Source organism: Myotis daubentonii, chromosome 14 (assembly GCF_963259705.1).
Source record: "Myotis daubentonii chromosome 14, mMyoDau2.1, whole genome shotgun sequence".
Classification (NCBI taxonomy): domain Eukaryota; kingdom Metazoa; phylum Chordata; class Mammalia; order Chiroptera; family Vespertilionidae; genus Myotis; species Myotis daubentonii.
The window spans coordinates 30,443,860-30,461,853 of record NC_081853.1 but is presented as its reverse complement, the minus strand read 5'-3'; the positions used below and the strand labels follow the sequence as shown (position 1 = coordinate 30,461,853).

The 17,994-nt window shown below is 36.4% G+C and overlaps 1 protein-coding gene and 1 pseudogene across 3 annotated transcripts in view; one reads left to right on the top strand and one right to left on the bottom strand.

Annotated features, from left to right (window-relative positions):
• The window catches only part of NCK1 (NCK adaptor protein 1), a 69,345-nt gene extending 51,351 nt beyond the window's left edge, over positions 1–17,994 (top strand). For 2 of the 3 annotated variants that reach the window (XM_059663848.1, XM_059663849.1), the window contains exons 3-4: positions 14,339–15,051; positions 17,070–17,994. In XM_059663848.1, coding sequence (XP_059519831.1) covers positions 14,339–15,051; positions 17,070–17,264 — 908 coding nt within the window. In that variant the 3' untranslated portion in view covers positions 17,265–17,994. Of the gene's footprint in view, positions 1–1,749; positions 1,879–14,338; positions 15,052–17,069 lie in introns of those variants that run through there. The other variant, XM_059663851.1, reaches the window with a different exon arrangement.
• On the bottom strand, positions 8,982–9,749 carry LOC132215528 (small ribosomal subunit protein mS33-like; annotated as a pseudogene).

The window sequence follows — 17,994 nt, the reverse complement described above, 5'->3', positions numbered from 1 at the left end:
CATAACAGTAGCAACATTACAGTTATGAAGTAGCAACGAAAATAATTTTATAGTTGGGTCACAACATGAGGAACTGTATTTAAAGAGCCAGAAGGTTGAGAACCACTGCTCTAGCTGTAAAGTTTGTGTGTTTTTACTGGCCCTCATTAGGGCAAAAGATAGTAGAACCTGCTTTCACACTTGCCTTGGCTGAGCTGATAGGAAGGAAATATGTCCAGATGAGGAGTGGCCTCTTTTTTTTTTTTTTTTTTTTTTTAATTAAAGTCTCCTTGGCTGACAGGAAGGAATTGGGAGGGACAGAATTTCATTTTTTGTATTCAGGCAAGCATGCAGACATTCTATTACTTAAGGATTCTTTGTATATATGTAGAAGAGAAAGTAAAATTTTTCCTTGTGAAAGTTTGAAAGTAATATGGCATAACTGACAAATATAAAATATTATTGATTAACTACTTTATGTTATTTTTTATTTCTTATTTATTATTGTTATTCTAGACTAAATCAGCAATAGAAGACAAATCTTTTTTTGTTTTTAACCATTATAAAATAGCAAAAATTTATTGCACAATTCAAAGTAAGATATAAAGTATTAGAAAATTGGTTTCTAAACTAAAAATTCAGTATTCTAAATGTAACCTAATAAATGAAGTTATTAATCTAAATTTTCACCATGACATTTAACTGCTGTAGTGAGGTTACCTTTTTGAGATTTTTAAGGTTTTGCATATAAGACCATTATTAGTTTTTTATTGGGAGACAAACCAGAAAGAGATTTTCCTTGAGTAGCTAAAAGAGACCAGAGTTAGAACCATGAATATTTATTATTTTGTGAATACTGGACATTTATTTAAAGCAGCTATTCTCAACCCGTGGGGTGCGACCCATTTGGCTGTCAAACAACCCTTTCACAGGGGTCGCCTAAGACCATCCTGCATATCAGATATTTACATTACGATTCATAGCAGTAGCAACATTACTGTCATGAAGTAGCAACGAAAATAATTTTATAGTTGGGTCACAACATGAGGAACTGTATGTAAAGGGCCAGAAGGTTGAGAACCACTGATTTAAAGCATGTTGATTAGAGCTATTGGGGATAATTAAGGTAACTTTTGGGAAGAAAGTGTGCCTTATAGTGATGAAAGCACGAAAAGGACTAGAACCGCATCTAAATAGATATTTTTAAAGAATGCTGGTATCCTGCGACTAGAGCAAATGTGATGGTAATTAACAAAAGGTAGTGAAAAAACTAATACCATAGAGCAAAGAGGATAAGTTTCCCAATTTTAGATATTACTGCATATAAATTTTAAAGTCCAATTAGATACATTTTTTTATTATTCATTTTAAGTTAGTGATCTGTAGTTAGCCTTGTATAGTGATGTAAATTCAGCGTTTGCATCAGACAGCCTTCTCTCCTTTCTCAGAATTTCTGAACTCCTTATTGGTAACTTAAATGTCCCATATAATTAATTGTTTCACAATGATCATGCTGATAGACATTGTTTGAAAGTTAAGAAAACACAGAAAAAAATGAATATATGAATATATTTTCAACTGTTGAAAATATATATGACTTAAAGCTTCTTCTAAAATAACTCTGAATAATAAGGTCACATTTGTGGCCATCATGATATACTTGCTTTACAGGTTCTGTTATAATTCAGGGGGGGGGAATGTTTGGAAAGAGAGTAGCCTTAGAAAAACTTTCTATTGCCTGGGTGTGGGCCAAGTCACATGGCTTGGGTGTGGGAAGTTTCAGTATTGCAGAACAGACCAGGAAGCTCACTCAGAATTATCCTGAGCTGTAACTGACAAAAGAAAACACGGGATTTTTATTCTAAATGGATTGGTTAAACGCCTTTAAAGATTTTTTCAGTAAGTTAATCTGTTTATTAAATCCATAGTTTTCTTGTAGTTTTCAAATTAGATTTTTCACTTTTGTAATTTAAAGGAAAACTGTATGGAGAGAACCTATGGGAGGGGGTTTATATGGGCTGGTGCTTATGTGGTTTATTAAACATAAGCTAAATGATTTGTGATAAATAATATTAGTTTTGACTTTATAAGTAATGTAGTTTTAAAATATTGTATCACTCTTTAACAGATAGCAAAAGGATATAAATAAATGATTTGAGTTTGATGCAGTTCTAATTCAGTAACTTTGAACTTAGCGTAGACATTTGAAGTGAATTAAATAAATTAAAAACAGAAAAAAGGATTGGGTAAGCAAGTTCCTTTATTGTCAACATGATTTTCACATGATCCTCAACATTTGAATTAACACACTATTGTTTTAGTACTTTTTACTTAGATTTTAGAGGAACAATGTAGACGAAAACATTTAATAAAAGCACAGTAAATTCAATGTTTTCATTTAATCCATGTAGGATTGTTAGAAGTTACTGTTTCAGTAAATGTGAAATTTTATAGTTTGAAATGAGTTCTGACAACTGCTTGCAAAGAAAATAAAAACAGTGCGGAAAATAGGAAATTATTTGGCTTGTTTTTAAGCTCTGATCATAAAGTAATACTAATACAAGAGCCTAATCTTTCTATCTAGTGATGGCCTTCTTATAATCTTATGACAATGAAATTGATTTGGTCTCTGAACATTTACTTGATATTTCTAGAAAAATGAACAGAGAATTGTACAAGTCTCATACATAGGGAGTGTAAGGAAACGAAGTGTAACCTGTCGAAATTTCAAGGTAAGGGGCAAAATGGAAAAGGAGCAAGCACTTCATTGAAAAAGAATATTGTAATTGTAATATTAAGACTCCTTTTATTATTTAGTTAACTTTAGTGGCCTAGAGATATATCTCTTTTGTTTGCTTTTTGGGGAGTTATAAAAATTTTTAGGTCTGCTTTTTTGGTCAGTGTTCCTTTTACAGTTTATTCTTTAACTTATTCATTTATTTGTTTATCAGCATATTTTTATTGAGAGCCTACTGCAAGCAAGGCAAAAATAATAGAATATTAAACTGATACTCTCACAGAATTTACATTCTGGTGGGGAGGTAGATGGTGGTGGTTACTTATTAATTATATAGTGGATTTTGTATCTAAGTCTGGTCATAATTGATGTTGACTATAAATCAACCAGAAATAGTATAAAATGAATATATTATATCATTTATATAATGATTCAGTATATACTGTCAATACAATGATAAAATCATCATTCTCTCTTGAGTCATAGAAAGTTGATAGTTAATCCTAAATACATTTGTAGGTTTAGGGTCAGGATTTGAGATTTGTAACCAAAATACTCCTTTCCTCACTAGCAGCAAGCCAGAATTTACATTTATCTTGCTTTCCAGCCTGTCAGAGTAGATATAGGCTATTCACCCACCTCTTCCCTAAATGGACTTAAAAATTTGAGGAAATAGTATGTGTGCTCCTTGTGTGGCAGTGAAAATACCCTTGAAAACAAAAAGTGCACAATAGTTTAGATCAAGCAGAATAATAAAAAACATTAATTTCTCTATTTTATGTAGATAAAAATGAACAGAAAATACAAACAAATTAAATAAAACTCTGTTATGGGAAGAACACCATATATTTGTATTTAGAATTCCTTAGTTCTGCCTCCAGATACACCAATTATTAGTCATGTGGCCAAGGGTATATAACTAAACTTTTCCTGTTCCTTATTTGTAAATGAGAGAATTGGGCAAGACTATGACCCTGGAAAGTCCCTTTGAGCTCTAGACGTCTTATAGTCCTGGTAAACAGCTGACCAATCTTAGATGTGCCATAAAAACCTGGGGATATCCAGGAGGGAGAAACTGGTTTTGAAGTATGAACATAACAGAATTATAGTTCCCTCAAAAAAGAAGAATACTTTCTTTGGCCTCAGTCTATTGAACATTTATTTACTCAGTGATTTAGATGGAGGGAAAATAACATGCTTAACGTAAAGACCTAATGCTGGAAGAATGACAAATACATTGTGTACAGAAATATATTTGAAAGCTAAAAACTGCAACAGAAATAAACAAGATAAGTAGGAACAGACATTAACGTAAATTTGTTAAGTTTTTAAAAGAAATTGAAAGTGTTGCGAATCTGGCCTGGCAGCGGTTTGCATGAGTAAAAAAGACTTAGTAAGAGCTGCTGTGATAGTTAGATGCTAAAAGATCTCAAGACAGTTCATAATGGCATTGATTCAAATTTATGAGGTGCTCGGGTGAAGGGATGCTATAGCTTCTTTCTATGTATATTGGCCAAATAAAGCATGGCTTAGTGCCGGGGTCCAACCCCAGCGGGTCCAGGGGTCCCCAAAGGTGTGGACGGAGTCGGCGAAGAAGGAATGACACGGGGACAGTGTTCAGTTGATCAGCAGCCTAGCCAGGATCTCCAGCCCGGATCTCCAGAGAGGTTCTGCTTCGGATCTCCAGCGAGGTTCTGTAGCCATGTTCCCTCGCTAGGTTCTCCAGCCAGGTTCTGTCCAGGCTCTCCAGTCAGGTTCAGTGTCCAGGTTCCAGTCAGGTTCTCCTGCCAATCTCTGTAGTCAGGTTCAGTCCAGGATCCCTTGCCATGTTCTCCCGCTAGGCTCTGTCTCTAGGCTCCGAGGCCAGTCCCGGTCCAGGATCCTCTGGCATGCTCTCGCCAGCGAAGTTCTTCTGTCTCTAGGCTCCGTGTAGGTTCTGTCTTCTGAATTCTGTCTCCTGAGTTCTGAGTCTTTCTGTCTTGTTACAACTGTATTTATACCAGTTGATTCAATCCTATCAATCTCTATTACAAAGGTTAGGGCGTTTCTTATCTCCATTCCAGGGAGAAAAGATTATGTAGTTTAAGCATGATTGTTCGTAGTTAAAGGGATTAATTACCCGCCTGGCACTTAGTTGAGGGGTTTTATTCCCTCCCTAACTTCAGGGGAAAATCCCTACCTGGGGATTCAACCTTTCTCGGAGAGGTGACTTTGGTTAAAACACAGCGCCAAGAAGGTGAGCAAACATATTAAGAAAAGTATGCCATATATGCCAGGTCCCTTGAAACAGCAAGGATGGACCGGCTCCCGGCAGCTTAGTTTATATACTTTGGATAGGCATACTTTAACCAGGGGTATTGAGAAACTCAGATGCTTCCAAATCCTGGCATCCAGTATATTAAAGATTTGAAAACCAGGTTACATAAAGAATATTTGTGGGTACAAAGATTTACCTTAGGAAGAGGACAACTATCATGTGAAGATGCAATATTCACAATTCTTAACCAGGGTTCTTAAAAACTTTTGAAGAGTTAACCATATATTGTTTTGGTTAAGAAACTGTTGTAGGAAGAGAGAAGTTATACCAGTGGTTAGGAGCAAGGGAAGGATTGGAAGGTATACTGACACTTATTTATTTATTTTTTTTTTCAAAACAAAGCTAACAGTAAAAATGAATGCCTTAGAGTTATGCAGATCCTCAGTGTTTAGACCTGATCATTTCCCTCCCAGTCCTGGCCAGGGTCAGCTATATAATGCTATAATAAAGGTTTAAGTATTTTTGAAAAAGTAAATACCAATACTAGGGGTTGAAAAGTAGTAACTGCCATTGCTTGCTATGTGCTATGCACTATGCTGAGTGCTTAACAAAAATTTTATGAGGTAGGTACTTAATACGCACCATCATTTCACAAGCAAGGCAACCAGAGTTTAAAGAAGATTAAATAACTTGACCAAGATCAAATTAACCAGTAAATAGCAGGACGAAATTTATATTTAGGGTCTCTTTTGTACCCATATTGACTAACGATTAGAGAAGGTTAGAGTCAAGCAATGGATTAGAAAGATTTAATGCAAAAGGGACCAATTGAGATTAGGAGGTATACTAACTGGGAAGTTGGGAAGAATTTAGGAAAAACAAACCTGAGGGAGGCCCTGGCCAGTGTGGCTCAGCAGTTAAAGCACTCCCTCCCCCTCCCTCCCTCCTACCCCCCTTGCATCAAAGGGTTGACAGTTTGATTCCAGCTCAAGGATATGTACCTGAGTTGCAAGTGGGTAGTCTGGCCACATGCGGGAGGCAACCAATTGATGTGTCCCTCTCACATCCATATTTCTCTCTCTCCCCCCTACTCCATCCCTTCCACTCTCTAAAAATCAATGGAAGAAATATCCTCAGGTGAGGATTAACAAAAGAAAAAAATACCTGTGCAAGTCTACTTGTAAGGTGATTTAATTGTTGCTGATCTACTTATATAAAAACCATGGGTGGTGGTGGTCAAATACAGACAAACATACAGCTGAAGGAAGCCAGTTCTCCAGGGGTTGTCTTGACAATGGCTGTGCCCTCCCCCAAGCTGTTTCCCGGAGCTGTTTCCTGTAAGGGCGGAGTTTGAGGCAGGAACCCACCCTGGGAGCGTGGAGGCAGATCTTTCTAAAGTGTGTCGTGACAACACGGGGTGAACCTGAGTGGGGCGGCTGAAAGGCTTAGAAAAGACAGACAGGAGAATGAAAGCCGGTCTCGGTGGGTCGCTGCTTCTCTGAGAGACAGCGACCATGCCCACGGCCATACCTTTATTTTATAGCAGATGCTATGAGGCAAAGTAAGGGCATGACCAAGATGTTTACAAACATTCTCCTGGATTTCAATCCTACTCAACTACATGCACCTGAACTCTGTCAAGCCCACATCACTCAGGCATGTGGGCCATGTGTTCAGACCATAGGTTCAAGCTTACAGCTACAGCTGTTGGCTATAATTGTGCTGGGAGGGCCCTGCCCTCCAAGCTTGGACTTGCATGTGGCAATGAGAGGACTGTGCCCTCTCATCAGTCCAAGGCTTGAACCTGTCCAAAACACTGTAGCAGCTCCTCACAATAAAGTTTTAATTCTGTTTCTTTGTTACTAATTTTGTGGCCCCGCCCCATAACAAAGAAACAAAGGAAAATTTCCCCATCAAGTTTCTGAATAGTATTACTCCTTCGGGAATGCCATGTCATAAATTAAAATTGAAAGTGGGTGCAATCATCATGCTATTGAGAAATCTCAATAGTAAATGGGGTCTTTGTAATGGTACCAGATTTATTATCAAAAGATTACACCCTAACATTATCGAAGCTGAAGTATTAACAGGATCTGCAGAGGGAGAGACTGTTCTGATTCCAAGAATTAATTTGTCCCCATCTGACACTGGCCTCCCATTTAAATTGATTCGACGATGGTTTCCCATGATGCCAACATTTGTGATGACTATTAATAAATCACAAGGACAAACTCTAGACAGAGTAGGCATGTTCCTACCTGAACCCGTTTTTGCACATGGTCAGTTATATGTTACTTTCTCTCGAGTTTGAAGAGCATGTGATGTTACAGTTAAAGTTCTAAGTACTTCATCACAAGGGAAATTAGTCCAACACCCTGAAAGTGTTTTCACTCTTAATGTGGTATACAGGGAGATATTAGAATAAGTTTAATCACTTTATCAGTCATTGTTTTCATCACTGTTGTTTTTATATCATGTTTTTGTTGTTTTCATATCATGTTTTTGTCATTTTTATATCATGCCTCTGTTGTTATATCCTTTTGTTACTGTTTATTTATTAATAAGTTTACGTATGATTTTCATATACATTTTACTAATTTCCTTTCATCTCTCACACTTCTATTATAGAGAAAGGGCAAATAGCAATATTAAAATATCTCTGCTAATTAATTCCCTTTTTTAAAAAAACATTTTATTGATTTTTTACAGAGAGGAAGGGAGAAGGATAGAGAGTTAGAAACATCGATGAGAGAGAAACATCGATCAGCTGCCTCCTTCCTGCACACTCCCTGCTGGGGATGTGCCTGCAACCAAGGTACATGCTCTTGATCAGAATCGAACCTGGGACCCTTGAGTCTGCAGGCCAATGCTCTATCCACTGAGCCAAACCGGTCAGGGCAATTCATTCCCTTTTAATGTGCACAAATTTTGTGCACCGGGCTACTAGTTATAACATAATTTAGAAATTAAGAAGTATTAATACTTTATATTTGTATAACTTTATAAAGTAGTTTCACATCTACTCTCATTGCTGAAAGATTGGGAAGACTATTTTTTAGCAACAGAAACAAAGGGCAGTAAACAGGCCCTTCCCAAAGAATTGTAGAAGCAGGGTAAAAAAGCAAGTTGTTGATTATGCATACATTTGTCTGTTGTTCACATGATAAATGGTAATGGAACACTTGGTATGAAATAGGACAATCTTTAGAGAGAAGATATCATGACTGAATCTTGAAGACTGAGGGTGGTGAATGTCATAGGGCAGAAAAACACCATGTGCAAAGGCTCATATCCTTGAAATAGAATGTGTATTTTGGTAACTGAGGAGCTTGTATGGCTATAGCATTAGGTATTAGGTATGAGGTTAAAGACATGCTCAAAAGAGAGATCACAAAAGGCTTTGTATTGCATAGAAAAATGAATATTCTAAGCTTACGTTTTCCCTAAAATATTTCTGGCTTCCAAGGTTAAAAGAGATTATTTTTTGTGTTTTCCCATTAGGGACTTTCATTTTTGGGTCTGTCCAAAAATTCTTTTTTCTTTTTCTTTTTGACACTGTATAATTAGTCTTAAAGGTTATCTTATTCAGAAATTTTTAAATGGGCACACAATACAATATACAGATCATGTATCATATAAATGTATGCTTGAAACCTGTATCTTATTAACCAAGGCACCCCAATAAATTTAATTTTTAAAAAATCATTTTGTAACTTGCCTTTATTTCCAGGTTTAAAATTTTGTATTTTCTTTTATCAGTATTCAATTTTAATCAATTTAACAAACATTTATTGAGCATCTGCTATTACACAGTTCTAAAGTATAGGAAAATAAAAAGATCAGTGAGACAGAATGCTCTTCTCTGGAAGCTTATGCTAAAAAAAGGAGGGGGGGCTTAAAAGACAGACACAGGAAACACTGTCATACAAGGATTCCAGAAATATAAGGTGCTAGAGGTTTTTTTTGTTTTTTGTTTTATATATATACATTTATAAATGTTTTTATCGATTTTTAGAGAGGAAAGGCGAGGGAGAGAAACACTGATGAGTGAGAGAGCAACATCATTGATCGATAGCCTCCTCCATGCCCTCCACTGGGGATTGAGCCTACAACCAGGAATCCAATCAATGACCTCTTGGTTCCTGGGTCAGTGCTCAGCCTCTGAGCCACACCGGCTAGGCTGCATTCATTTCTTTAGGGAATGTGGTAAACCTCAGATTACAAAACCAAGGCCAAAATAACTTTGCAGAATTAGAATGTGGTCAAGAAACCGGTCACACTAACTGGATCAGACTTCAACACGGAGCATTTATGTTCCTCATTCAACTTGGGGAAAGGGAATAAACTCTTGCTTCTGCTCTCAGTTGCAGAGGAGGAAGTTTCTCTCCGCACTGACAAACACTATTTCTTTTTTGCTGCTCTTTTTCCTTCTCCTTTCCTTGGTTTCCCCTTTCCACGAAGTTTCTTCAAACGTCTTTGCTCCTCCTTGAAGTCCTGATCTCGTCTCTGTAGAGGCCATAAAAACGCAGTATCCCCATGAGCGCAAAATAAGTGTTGTGATTTGGATACCAGTCATATGTCTCCTTCCTCTTGGCCAAAGGCTGCTCACTAAACAGTTTCACCACTTTCATGGATTTGGAATCAGTAGGCCTGGCAACTTCACCAAATAGCTGGGCACTCAGGCGAGTCATGCGCAAGGCATATTCTGAAAGTGAAGACATTTCTGGGGCAGGAGGGAGGAAGAGTCCCCAGTGGTGACCTTCCTCTCCCACACACCCTTCCCTAGAGTTCTTAAAAAAAGAGAGGAGTGAAGTTGCTCACTACTGAGAGTGAAGGTGGGAAATGAAGGATGTTGAGAAACATGGAGTGGAAAGATAAATAAAATAATAAAATTGTTAATTTGAAATGGTCCTTGAATAGATTTTTGAAAGGTAGAAGTTTTAATAAGATTTGGGTAAGAAACTAGCCAACAAGGTAAACTAAGTCGTGAAGGTGGAAATATCTATTCAGGAAATTGATTTAAGGGGCCACTCTCCTTTTTTTTTTTTAATAATTTTTAAAACATATTTTATTGATTTTTTACAGAGAGGAAGGGAGAGAGCGAGAGAGAGAGAGAGAGAGAGAGAGAGAGAGAGAGAGAAAGAGAAAGAGAGAGAGTCAGAAACATCAATGAGAGAGAAACATCGATCAGCTGCCTCCTGCACACCTCCCACCGGGGATGTGCCCGCAACCAAGGTACATGCCCTTGACCGGAATTGAACCTGGGACCCTTGAGTCCGCAGGCCGACGCTCTATCCACTGAGCCAAACCAGTTACGGCAAGGGGCCACTCTCTTTTTAAAAAAATCAGTGGGAAAAAATATCCTCGGGAGAGGAGTATCAAGAAGAAAAAAAAGTTTTCAGTATTTAGTAGCTTATTTCTGTTTTGCTTGTTTTTTTATTTTGTTTTATAGATTCTGATGTGGGAATCTTTTAAGAAAAAAATTTATGAGGTAAAATTTATGTAACATAAAATAAATCTTTTTAAGGTGTACAATTTAATGCAGTTTAGTACATTAACAATGATGCGTAATTACATCTATCTGATTGCAAACCATTTTTATCATCCCAAAAGGAAACCCATCCCTGTTAAGCAGTCACTCCCTGTTACCCCTTTCCTTCAGCCTCTAGCAAGCACTAATCTGCTTTCTGTCCAAATCTAGCTCTATGTCTAGGCCAGATTTAGACTTCAGCTGAGTTAACTTAGAAAACTGACTTAGTTTTCTGGTATCTTAGTGTTCTCCTCTGAAAATGTGGGTGTCAATAAATAAAAAATTGGTCTGTATGGATTTACCTATTCTGGCTATTTAATATAAATGTGTATAATATGTGTTCTTTTGTGTCCAATTTCTTTCATTTAGCACACTGTTTTTAAGGTGCACCCATGTTGTAGCATGTATCACTGTTTCAACCCTTTTATGGTCGAATAATGTTACATTATATGAATATACCACTTTGTTTATCCATTCATTTGTTGATGGACATTTAAGTTGTTTCTACTTTTTGGTTATTGTGAATAGTGAAGCTGTGAACATTTGTGTACAAGTATTTGAATACCTTTTTTTTTTTCTTTTGGGCCAACACCTGGAATGGAATTACTGGATCATATGGTAATTCTGTGTTGAACATTTTGAGGAGCCATCAAACTGTTTCCATAGCACTTGCACCTTTTTACACTTTGCCCAGCCATGTAAGAAGAGTTCCAGTTTCTCCATATTCTCACCAACCCTTACTTGCTTATTTTTTTTGGTTTGGTTTGGTTTGGTTTTATTATCGCCATCCCAGTAGGTGTGAAGTGGTATTGCATTGTGGTTTTGATCTACATTTCCCTAATGACTAATGATATTGAGCATCTTTTCATGTGCTTTTGGGCATTTGCATATATTCATTGGAGAAACGTTTATTCAAATTCTTTGCCCATTTTTTAAAATGGGATTTTTCTTTTTATTGTTGGTTCTAACATATATATGTTCTAAGATATATACCCTTAACAGAATATGATTTGAAAATATTCTTCCCTAATTCTGTAGGTTGTCTTTTCATTTTCTTAATAGTCTTTGCACAAATGTTTACTTTAATGAAGTACAATTTATCTTCTTTGCTTGTGCTTTTTTGGTGTCAAATCTTAAGGATTCATTGCTATATCCAAGCTCATGAAAACTTTACTGTATGTTTTTTTCTGAAAGTTTTAACTATTATATTTGTGTCTTTGATCCATTTTTTTAAAAATATATTTTATTGATTTTTTACAGGGAGGAAGGGAGAGAGACAGAGAGTCAGAAACATCGATGAGAGATAAACATCGATCAGCCGCCTCCTGCACATCCCCCACTGGGGATGTGCCCGCAACCCAGGTACATGCCCCTGACCGGAATCGAACCTGGGACCCTTCAGTCCGCAGACCGACGCTCCATCCACTGAGCCAAACCGGTTTCGGCTCTTTGATCCATTTTGAGTTAATTTTTTATGTGTTGTCAAGTAGGAGTTCAACTTCATTCTTTTGCATGTGGATATCCAGTTGTCCTAGCACCATTTGTTGAAGAGACTATTCTTTTCCCCATTGAATGATGTTTGCCTCCTTGTTGAAAATCAGTTGACCATTTATGTATGGATGTATTTCAGAGATCTTGATTATCTGGTATACACAGCAACTTTTAAAAGCCCTTATTACCCCATGTATATCCTTTCGCAAACTCTTCTTTCTCAGGTTTTTAATGTCTGTTTCTTGTCCAATTGTTGTCACTTGCCCCAGACTACTGTATCAATTAATGATTTCAGCAAAAGACACTCTTGCCCTGGGAATGCTCCAAGTCAGGTGAAACTAAAGCAAGCCATTGTGCTGGTCCTTCAGGTAGCTGAGATAGATTGAAACCCACAACTACAGTTCTTTGAGAATAAGATCTTTGGTGCTTCTTCTGACATTAGGAGTGCAGATTGCTGTTCTCACAACCACTACTGATTGGGGATATAAGTGATTGTTGGCAAGCAACTTAGAATGCCACTGCTTTCTCTATGCTACAAAGCAGCAGCTTCTTTCTTCCCTAAATCTGGCCCTAGTTTTTTACTACATTCCAGAATTCTGGAAAAGTTGATTCTGACCATATTTGCCAGCTCATTCATTACTTTTTGGTGGATGAATGGAGGCCTAGAGTTTTCTACTCCATAGGAATTCTAATGTGAGGATTTTAAAGGATGATGGTACTACTAACCAGAAATAAGAAAATTGGGAGGAATGGAGTTGATTTATGCATATTTTATTTGGACATGGGTGTTTGTATTTGAGGTGCTGTGGTACAATCTGTAGATATCTAGTGATAATTGGAATTGTAGTGCTTGAATTCCAGAAAAAGCTTAGAGCTGCAAAGAGACCTTGGAACCGTCTATACAGAAGTTATAGAAAATGAAAGTGTATGATTTCCTTGAGGTATAGGGGAAGTCCAAGCATGACATCTCAGGAAACACTTTCAACTAAGGAATCATTCACCTTTGGATTCATCCACAAAAATTGACTTTGTTTCTACTACTAGTGTAGGTGCTGTACTGCTAAGCACTGGAGATACAAGGTAATAAAATCGTTTTCTATCCGAGGGAAGCTAATTCTCTTATTAAGGAGACAGACTAGTAAACAAATAGAATGCAATTTTATAACAAGGTTTAGAATAAAAATTTAATATTATAAGAAGTTAGGAGTGGATGGTGAAAAAATTGAAGGAAAAAGGGAAGACAACTTTTTAAATAATGGCATAGTTTAAAGGGAGTAGCAGAGTTGAAATAAAATTATTTAAGAAGAGAGGTGATCTGAGTGTGGTTTTAAACAATAGAGTAGATAGGAAACAAGGATGGTCAAGTGTCATAAAAGAGGCAGTAAAGATGGCAAGAACCCAGAAGGATCAGTAGTTAGAAACTTGGGTGAAGAAATGGAGTAAGAGTAATGAGAAAGTTTTGAGAGAGTGAGAAGGTATTTGAAAAATTTTACCTAGGAATGCCTTCATTTTCTTGCTAAAAATAGAATATAAAATCATGTGATAAGAAATGAGCAGTGGTGAAAATGCCTGATTAGAGTTGATGTAACATACATTTGTGATGATGGCACCATTTGATGATTTTTTCATATCTTTCAACAAGTTTATATTAATCACCCATTGTGAGATCCTTGGGATTACATCCATGAACAAAGTAAACAAAATCCCTGCCCTTGTGGAGCTTATATGTGAATGGAATGAGAGGAAGCAAACAAATAATATATTATTTTAAAATAAACATAGGAAACAAATAAGAGCAACTTGGGTCTTAGAACTAAGAAAGCAAATGAGAGTATTACCCAGACATAACTACAATTTTATATTGTATACATCAAGTTGTAAATTAATTTATTGTTTACTTTAATTATAAAAATCTAGGTTTTAAAAATAAGACAAGAAGAAGATGGGTTTGGTGGATCCTTTATGTATGTACTTAGATTGTAGGTATGAGAGAAATAATCTGTATTTACATTTCAGAGAAAATGCATTAATTTAGGACAATTTCATAATTGTGCAGTTATTTTAGGGTCTTTGATAAGAAAGATGAAAAGGTAAATTGTCATATAACTACAGTTAAGTGGTTATGAAAAGAGAATTGGTAAAGGAGGTGGTCAAAAAGTACAAATTTCTAGTTATTGGTCATGGGAATGGAAGGAAGGGAGAAGAGGGTGGGTGGAAAGAAAGAAAGAAAGGAATTTAACTTTCAAGGCTTACAAAACTAGCCAAAGATTTCTTAATGAGCAAATTGGTTTTTTAGGTTATCATTGTTTTGTTTTCTCATTAATATTTTTTCTAATTTAAACAGGCATTGGAAAAGTGAAAAGAAAACCCAGTGTACCAGATTCTGCATCTCCTGCTGATGATAGCTTTGTTGACCCAGGGGAACGTCTCTATGACCTCAACATGCCTGCATATGTGAAATTTAACTACATGGCAGAGAGAGAGGATGAATTATCATTGATAAAAGGGACGAAGGTGATCGTCATGGAGAAGTGCAGTGATGGGTGGTGGCGAGGTAGCTACAATGGACAAGTTGGATGGTTCCCTTCAAACTATGTAACTGAGGAAGGTGACAGTCCTTTGGGTGACCATGTGGGTTCTCTGTCAGAGAAATTAGCAGCAGTCGTCAATAACCTAAATACTGGGCAAGTGTTGCATGTGGTACAGGCTCTTTACCCATTCAGCTCATCCAATGATGAAGAACTTAATTTTGAGAAAGGAGATGTAATGGATGTTCTTGAAAAACCTGAAAATGACCCCGAGTGGTGGAAATGCAGGAAGATCAATGGAATGGTTGGTCTGGTGCCAAAAAACTACGTTACCATTATGCAGAATAATCCATTAACCTCAGGTTTGGAACCATCACCTCCACAGTGTGATTACATTAGGCCTTCACTCACTGGAAAGTTTGCTGGCAATCCTTGGTATTATGGGAAAGTCACCAGGCATCAAGCAGAAATGGCATTAAATGAAAGGGGGCATGAAGGTGATTTCCTCATTCGTGATAGTGAGTCTTCGGTAAGTTGGTTTTCAAAGGTAAATGGAAGTAGAGCACTGGGTGTTAAAAAAAAAAAATTGGAGAGGTTGGGTAATTGGTTTCCCTATAAATGTTCTGAAGCTTAAGTCAACGTTTTTTCCAACTTTATTTTTAATATAATACAGCCCTAATAGTGATACTCTACTGGATTATTTGGTCTAGTCTAGTATTGTTGGTTTTGCATTCCTGAATTATTTTCTGTTGCATTAAACTGAAAAAGGGAGAAACTGGGAAAATATTTCTTTTGAAAACATTTCTTAAATTGCATATTGGATGCACTATTGTCCATATAATAAAGGGAATTCCTAAATTTAAAAATTTTATATTTAAGTTTCTTCATAAATTGCTTGTTTAGAAATTGGAATACACTTTTATTATGTACCTCAAACACTTTTTTTAAACGGTTATGGTATTTAAAATGCACTTGTGATAAAAGTTAAATTTTATTCTAATACTAACAAAACTATAAACCATAAAAAATAGTTATGTGGACTCTTGGGTACTGTCTAGGGATATTAGAATTTGATGATACTCATTTCCCTTAAAAATGGCCTTTATTTTTCTTTGATAAAGGATACCACTGTGTTTCCACTTTTCAAATCATGATTAGTATTGGTTTTGTTTGTGTGTATGTAGTTGTACAAAAGTGAATGTGTGATTGTACAAAGGTTGAAAAAAAGTCAGAAGTTAGCTATCTGGTGCAAGGTGTGTGTGTGTGTGTGTGTGTGTGTGTGTGTGTGTGTGTGTATGCACACATGTGCACAAGAGGAAGGAAGGGATAGAGGGAGGAAAGATAATGACTGAACTGCCAAAGTCTAAAGTTCAGGAAGTGGAGCCTGTAACATGCATACCCAACCCCCCAGGAAGAGCAGGTGATTGACCATAGGGAAGCGGTTGGATGCCTGACCTGGCCCTGCTTTCCAGGACAAGCAGTGGACGGGTTAGGAAGGGAGTGACCTTGGAGTGATTGGTAAAGTATGGGGATGTTTCCAAGTAGCCCACTGTTTGAAGCTTTGGCAGTAATTGGATAAAAAGAGGATTCTGGGGTTAATACTGACTATTCAAAAGAGTGTTAAGTTAAATTAAAAAGTCTAAGGAAGTTAAGGAAGTAGCTTAATTACAGAATACTGTATATTTTCTTGTGGCTAATTGAGCATAGATATTAACCAAAATATACCGTTGTTTTTAGCAGCAGAGTTTTTGAAGTAGAGATCTTAGGCATATTTTGTTTGACCTGCACAATGTTTTTAAAAAACATTTGAATATATTGTCAGCATTTAAATATTGGGAGATTAATTATAAAAATTTAGATAGCAGACCTCCCTTTTAAAATTGGAAGACCTGTCAACATTAAGTCCATATTCCTACAAGGCAGCAATCACAGCTAAGTGGCCACCTCCCTTAGACTGGGGCCTTGTATAACCCCTCAGGAAGAGCAGGTGCTTGATAGGAAGAATAGCACTGTAGTTCCCTCTATCTACCCTGTCACTTATTTACTCCCCCCCCCCCCCACCCCGTAGGCATTTGAGTTTATGACTTCTCATAAGTTTACATTATTCTGCTTCTTTGAGAATTCAGAATATTGTATCAGCTACTCTGTAAGACAGCTACTATTCGTTACTAATTGGAAAGGGGTAGGTGTAGATGTCTTGGATTTTCTCTAGTAGTCTGACTGGAGAGAAGATAGCTCCAGATGTGCTTCAGATATTAAAATAAAAGGATTTGCTATGGTGTTAGGCAGAACATGTTGAGACTTCGGAATCTTACTGCTTGGGTTTGAATCCTGACTATTGTTAACTAGATGGATGATCTTGGATAATTTAGCTTCTCTCAGACTCAATTTTCTCATCAGTAAAATGGGTTTGTTTTGAGGCATAAGTAATTTAGCATAGTGACTAGCACCTAATAAGTGTTCACATTTTAACTGTTATTAGTTTAATATAAAAATGCTAACAGATGTCTTTCAAAATGTTTACCCTACATGTTTTTTCTCTTTTAGCCAAATGATTTCTCAGTATCACTAAAAGCACAAGGGAAAAACAAGCATTTTAAAGTCCAACTAAAAGAGACTGTCTACTGCATTGGGCAGCGTAAATTCAGCACCATGGAAGAACTTGTAGAACATTACAAAAAGGCACCAATTTTTACAAGTGAACAAGGAGAAAAACTGTATCTTATCAAGCATTTATCATGATACTGCTGACCAGAAATGATTGCTGCACAGCTCTAATTCGTCATGTAATTGAAGACTGAGAAACTGTCAGTCCAATCATACTTGATTGGATATTGCTATTTCTAACTCTATATGAGAATGACTATAATACATAAGTATTTTTATTATAACTCAGCCCATACATATATACTACGTATGCAAAGCATCTGCATAAGCGATTCTTTTTCCTTGGTCTTCTGTTTTATTGTTTCCTTTGTTGTTTTTTTCTTTGCTTCTAATAATAAGGTTTTATATTTTAAAAAAACGATGCAAATCAAAAGTCTTTTTATGGAAGAATTTCCTTATTGTCTCTCTTTTATTTCCTTGTAAGGGCACCATATTAGTCACTTTCTCAATGGTTTCTCTTCATATAAAATTATATCAATATATGACATATGCTAAAATAAATTTCTTGGAGAGTGTTAATCATTTCTGTGACTAAATAGCAATAATAAATGGAAAATTAGAAATTATTTTTAGGTATTATATTTGTCATAAGCCATTGTAAATACCAATCAAGTATGTTTTGTCTGCCATTTTTAAAAATTCATTTGTCTTCACTGTAAATGGGACATAGGTTAGAAAACATATCTTGTACAATTTTAATTTACAAGTGTTGGAAACAAAAATCTCTAAATTTCTAAGACTTTCTTGGGGTGCTTCTTTTTCATCTGGTTATTCAAGAGAACAAAGCCGTTTTTCAAACTGTAAA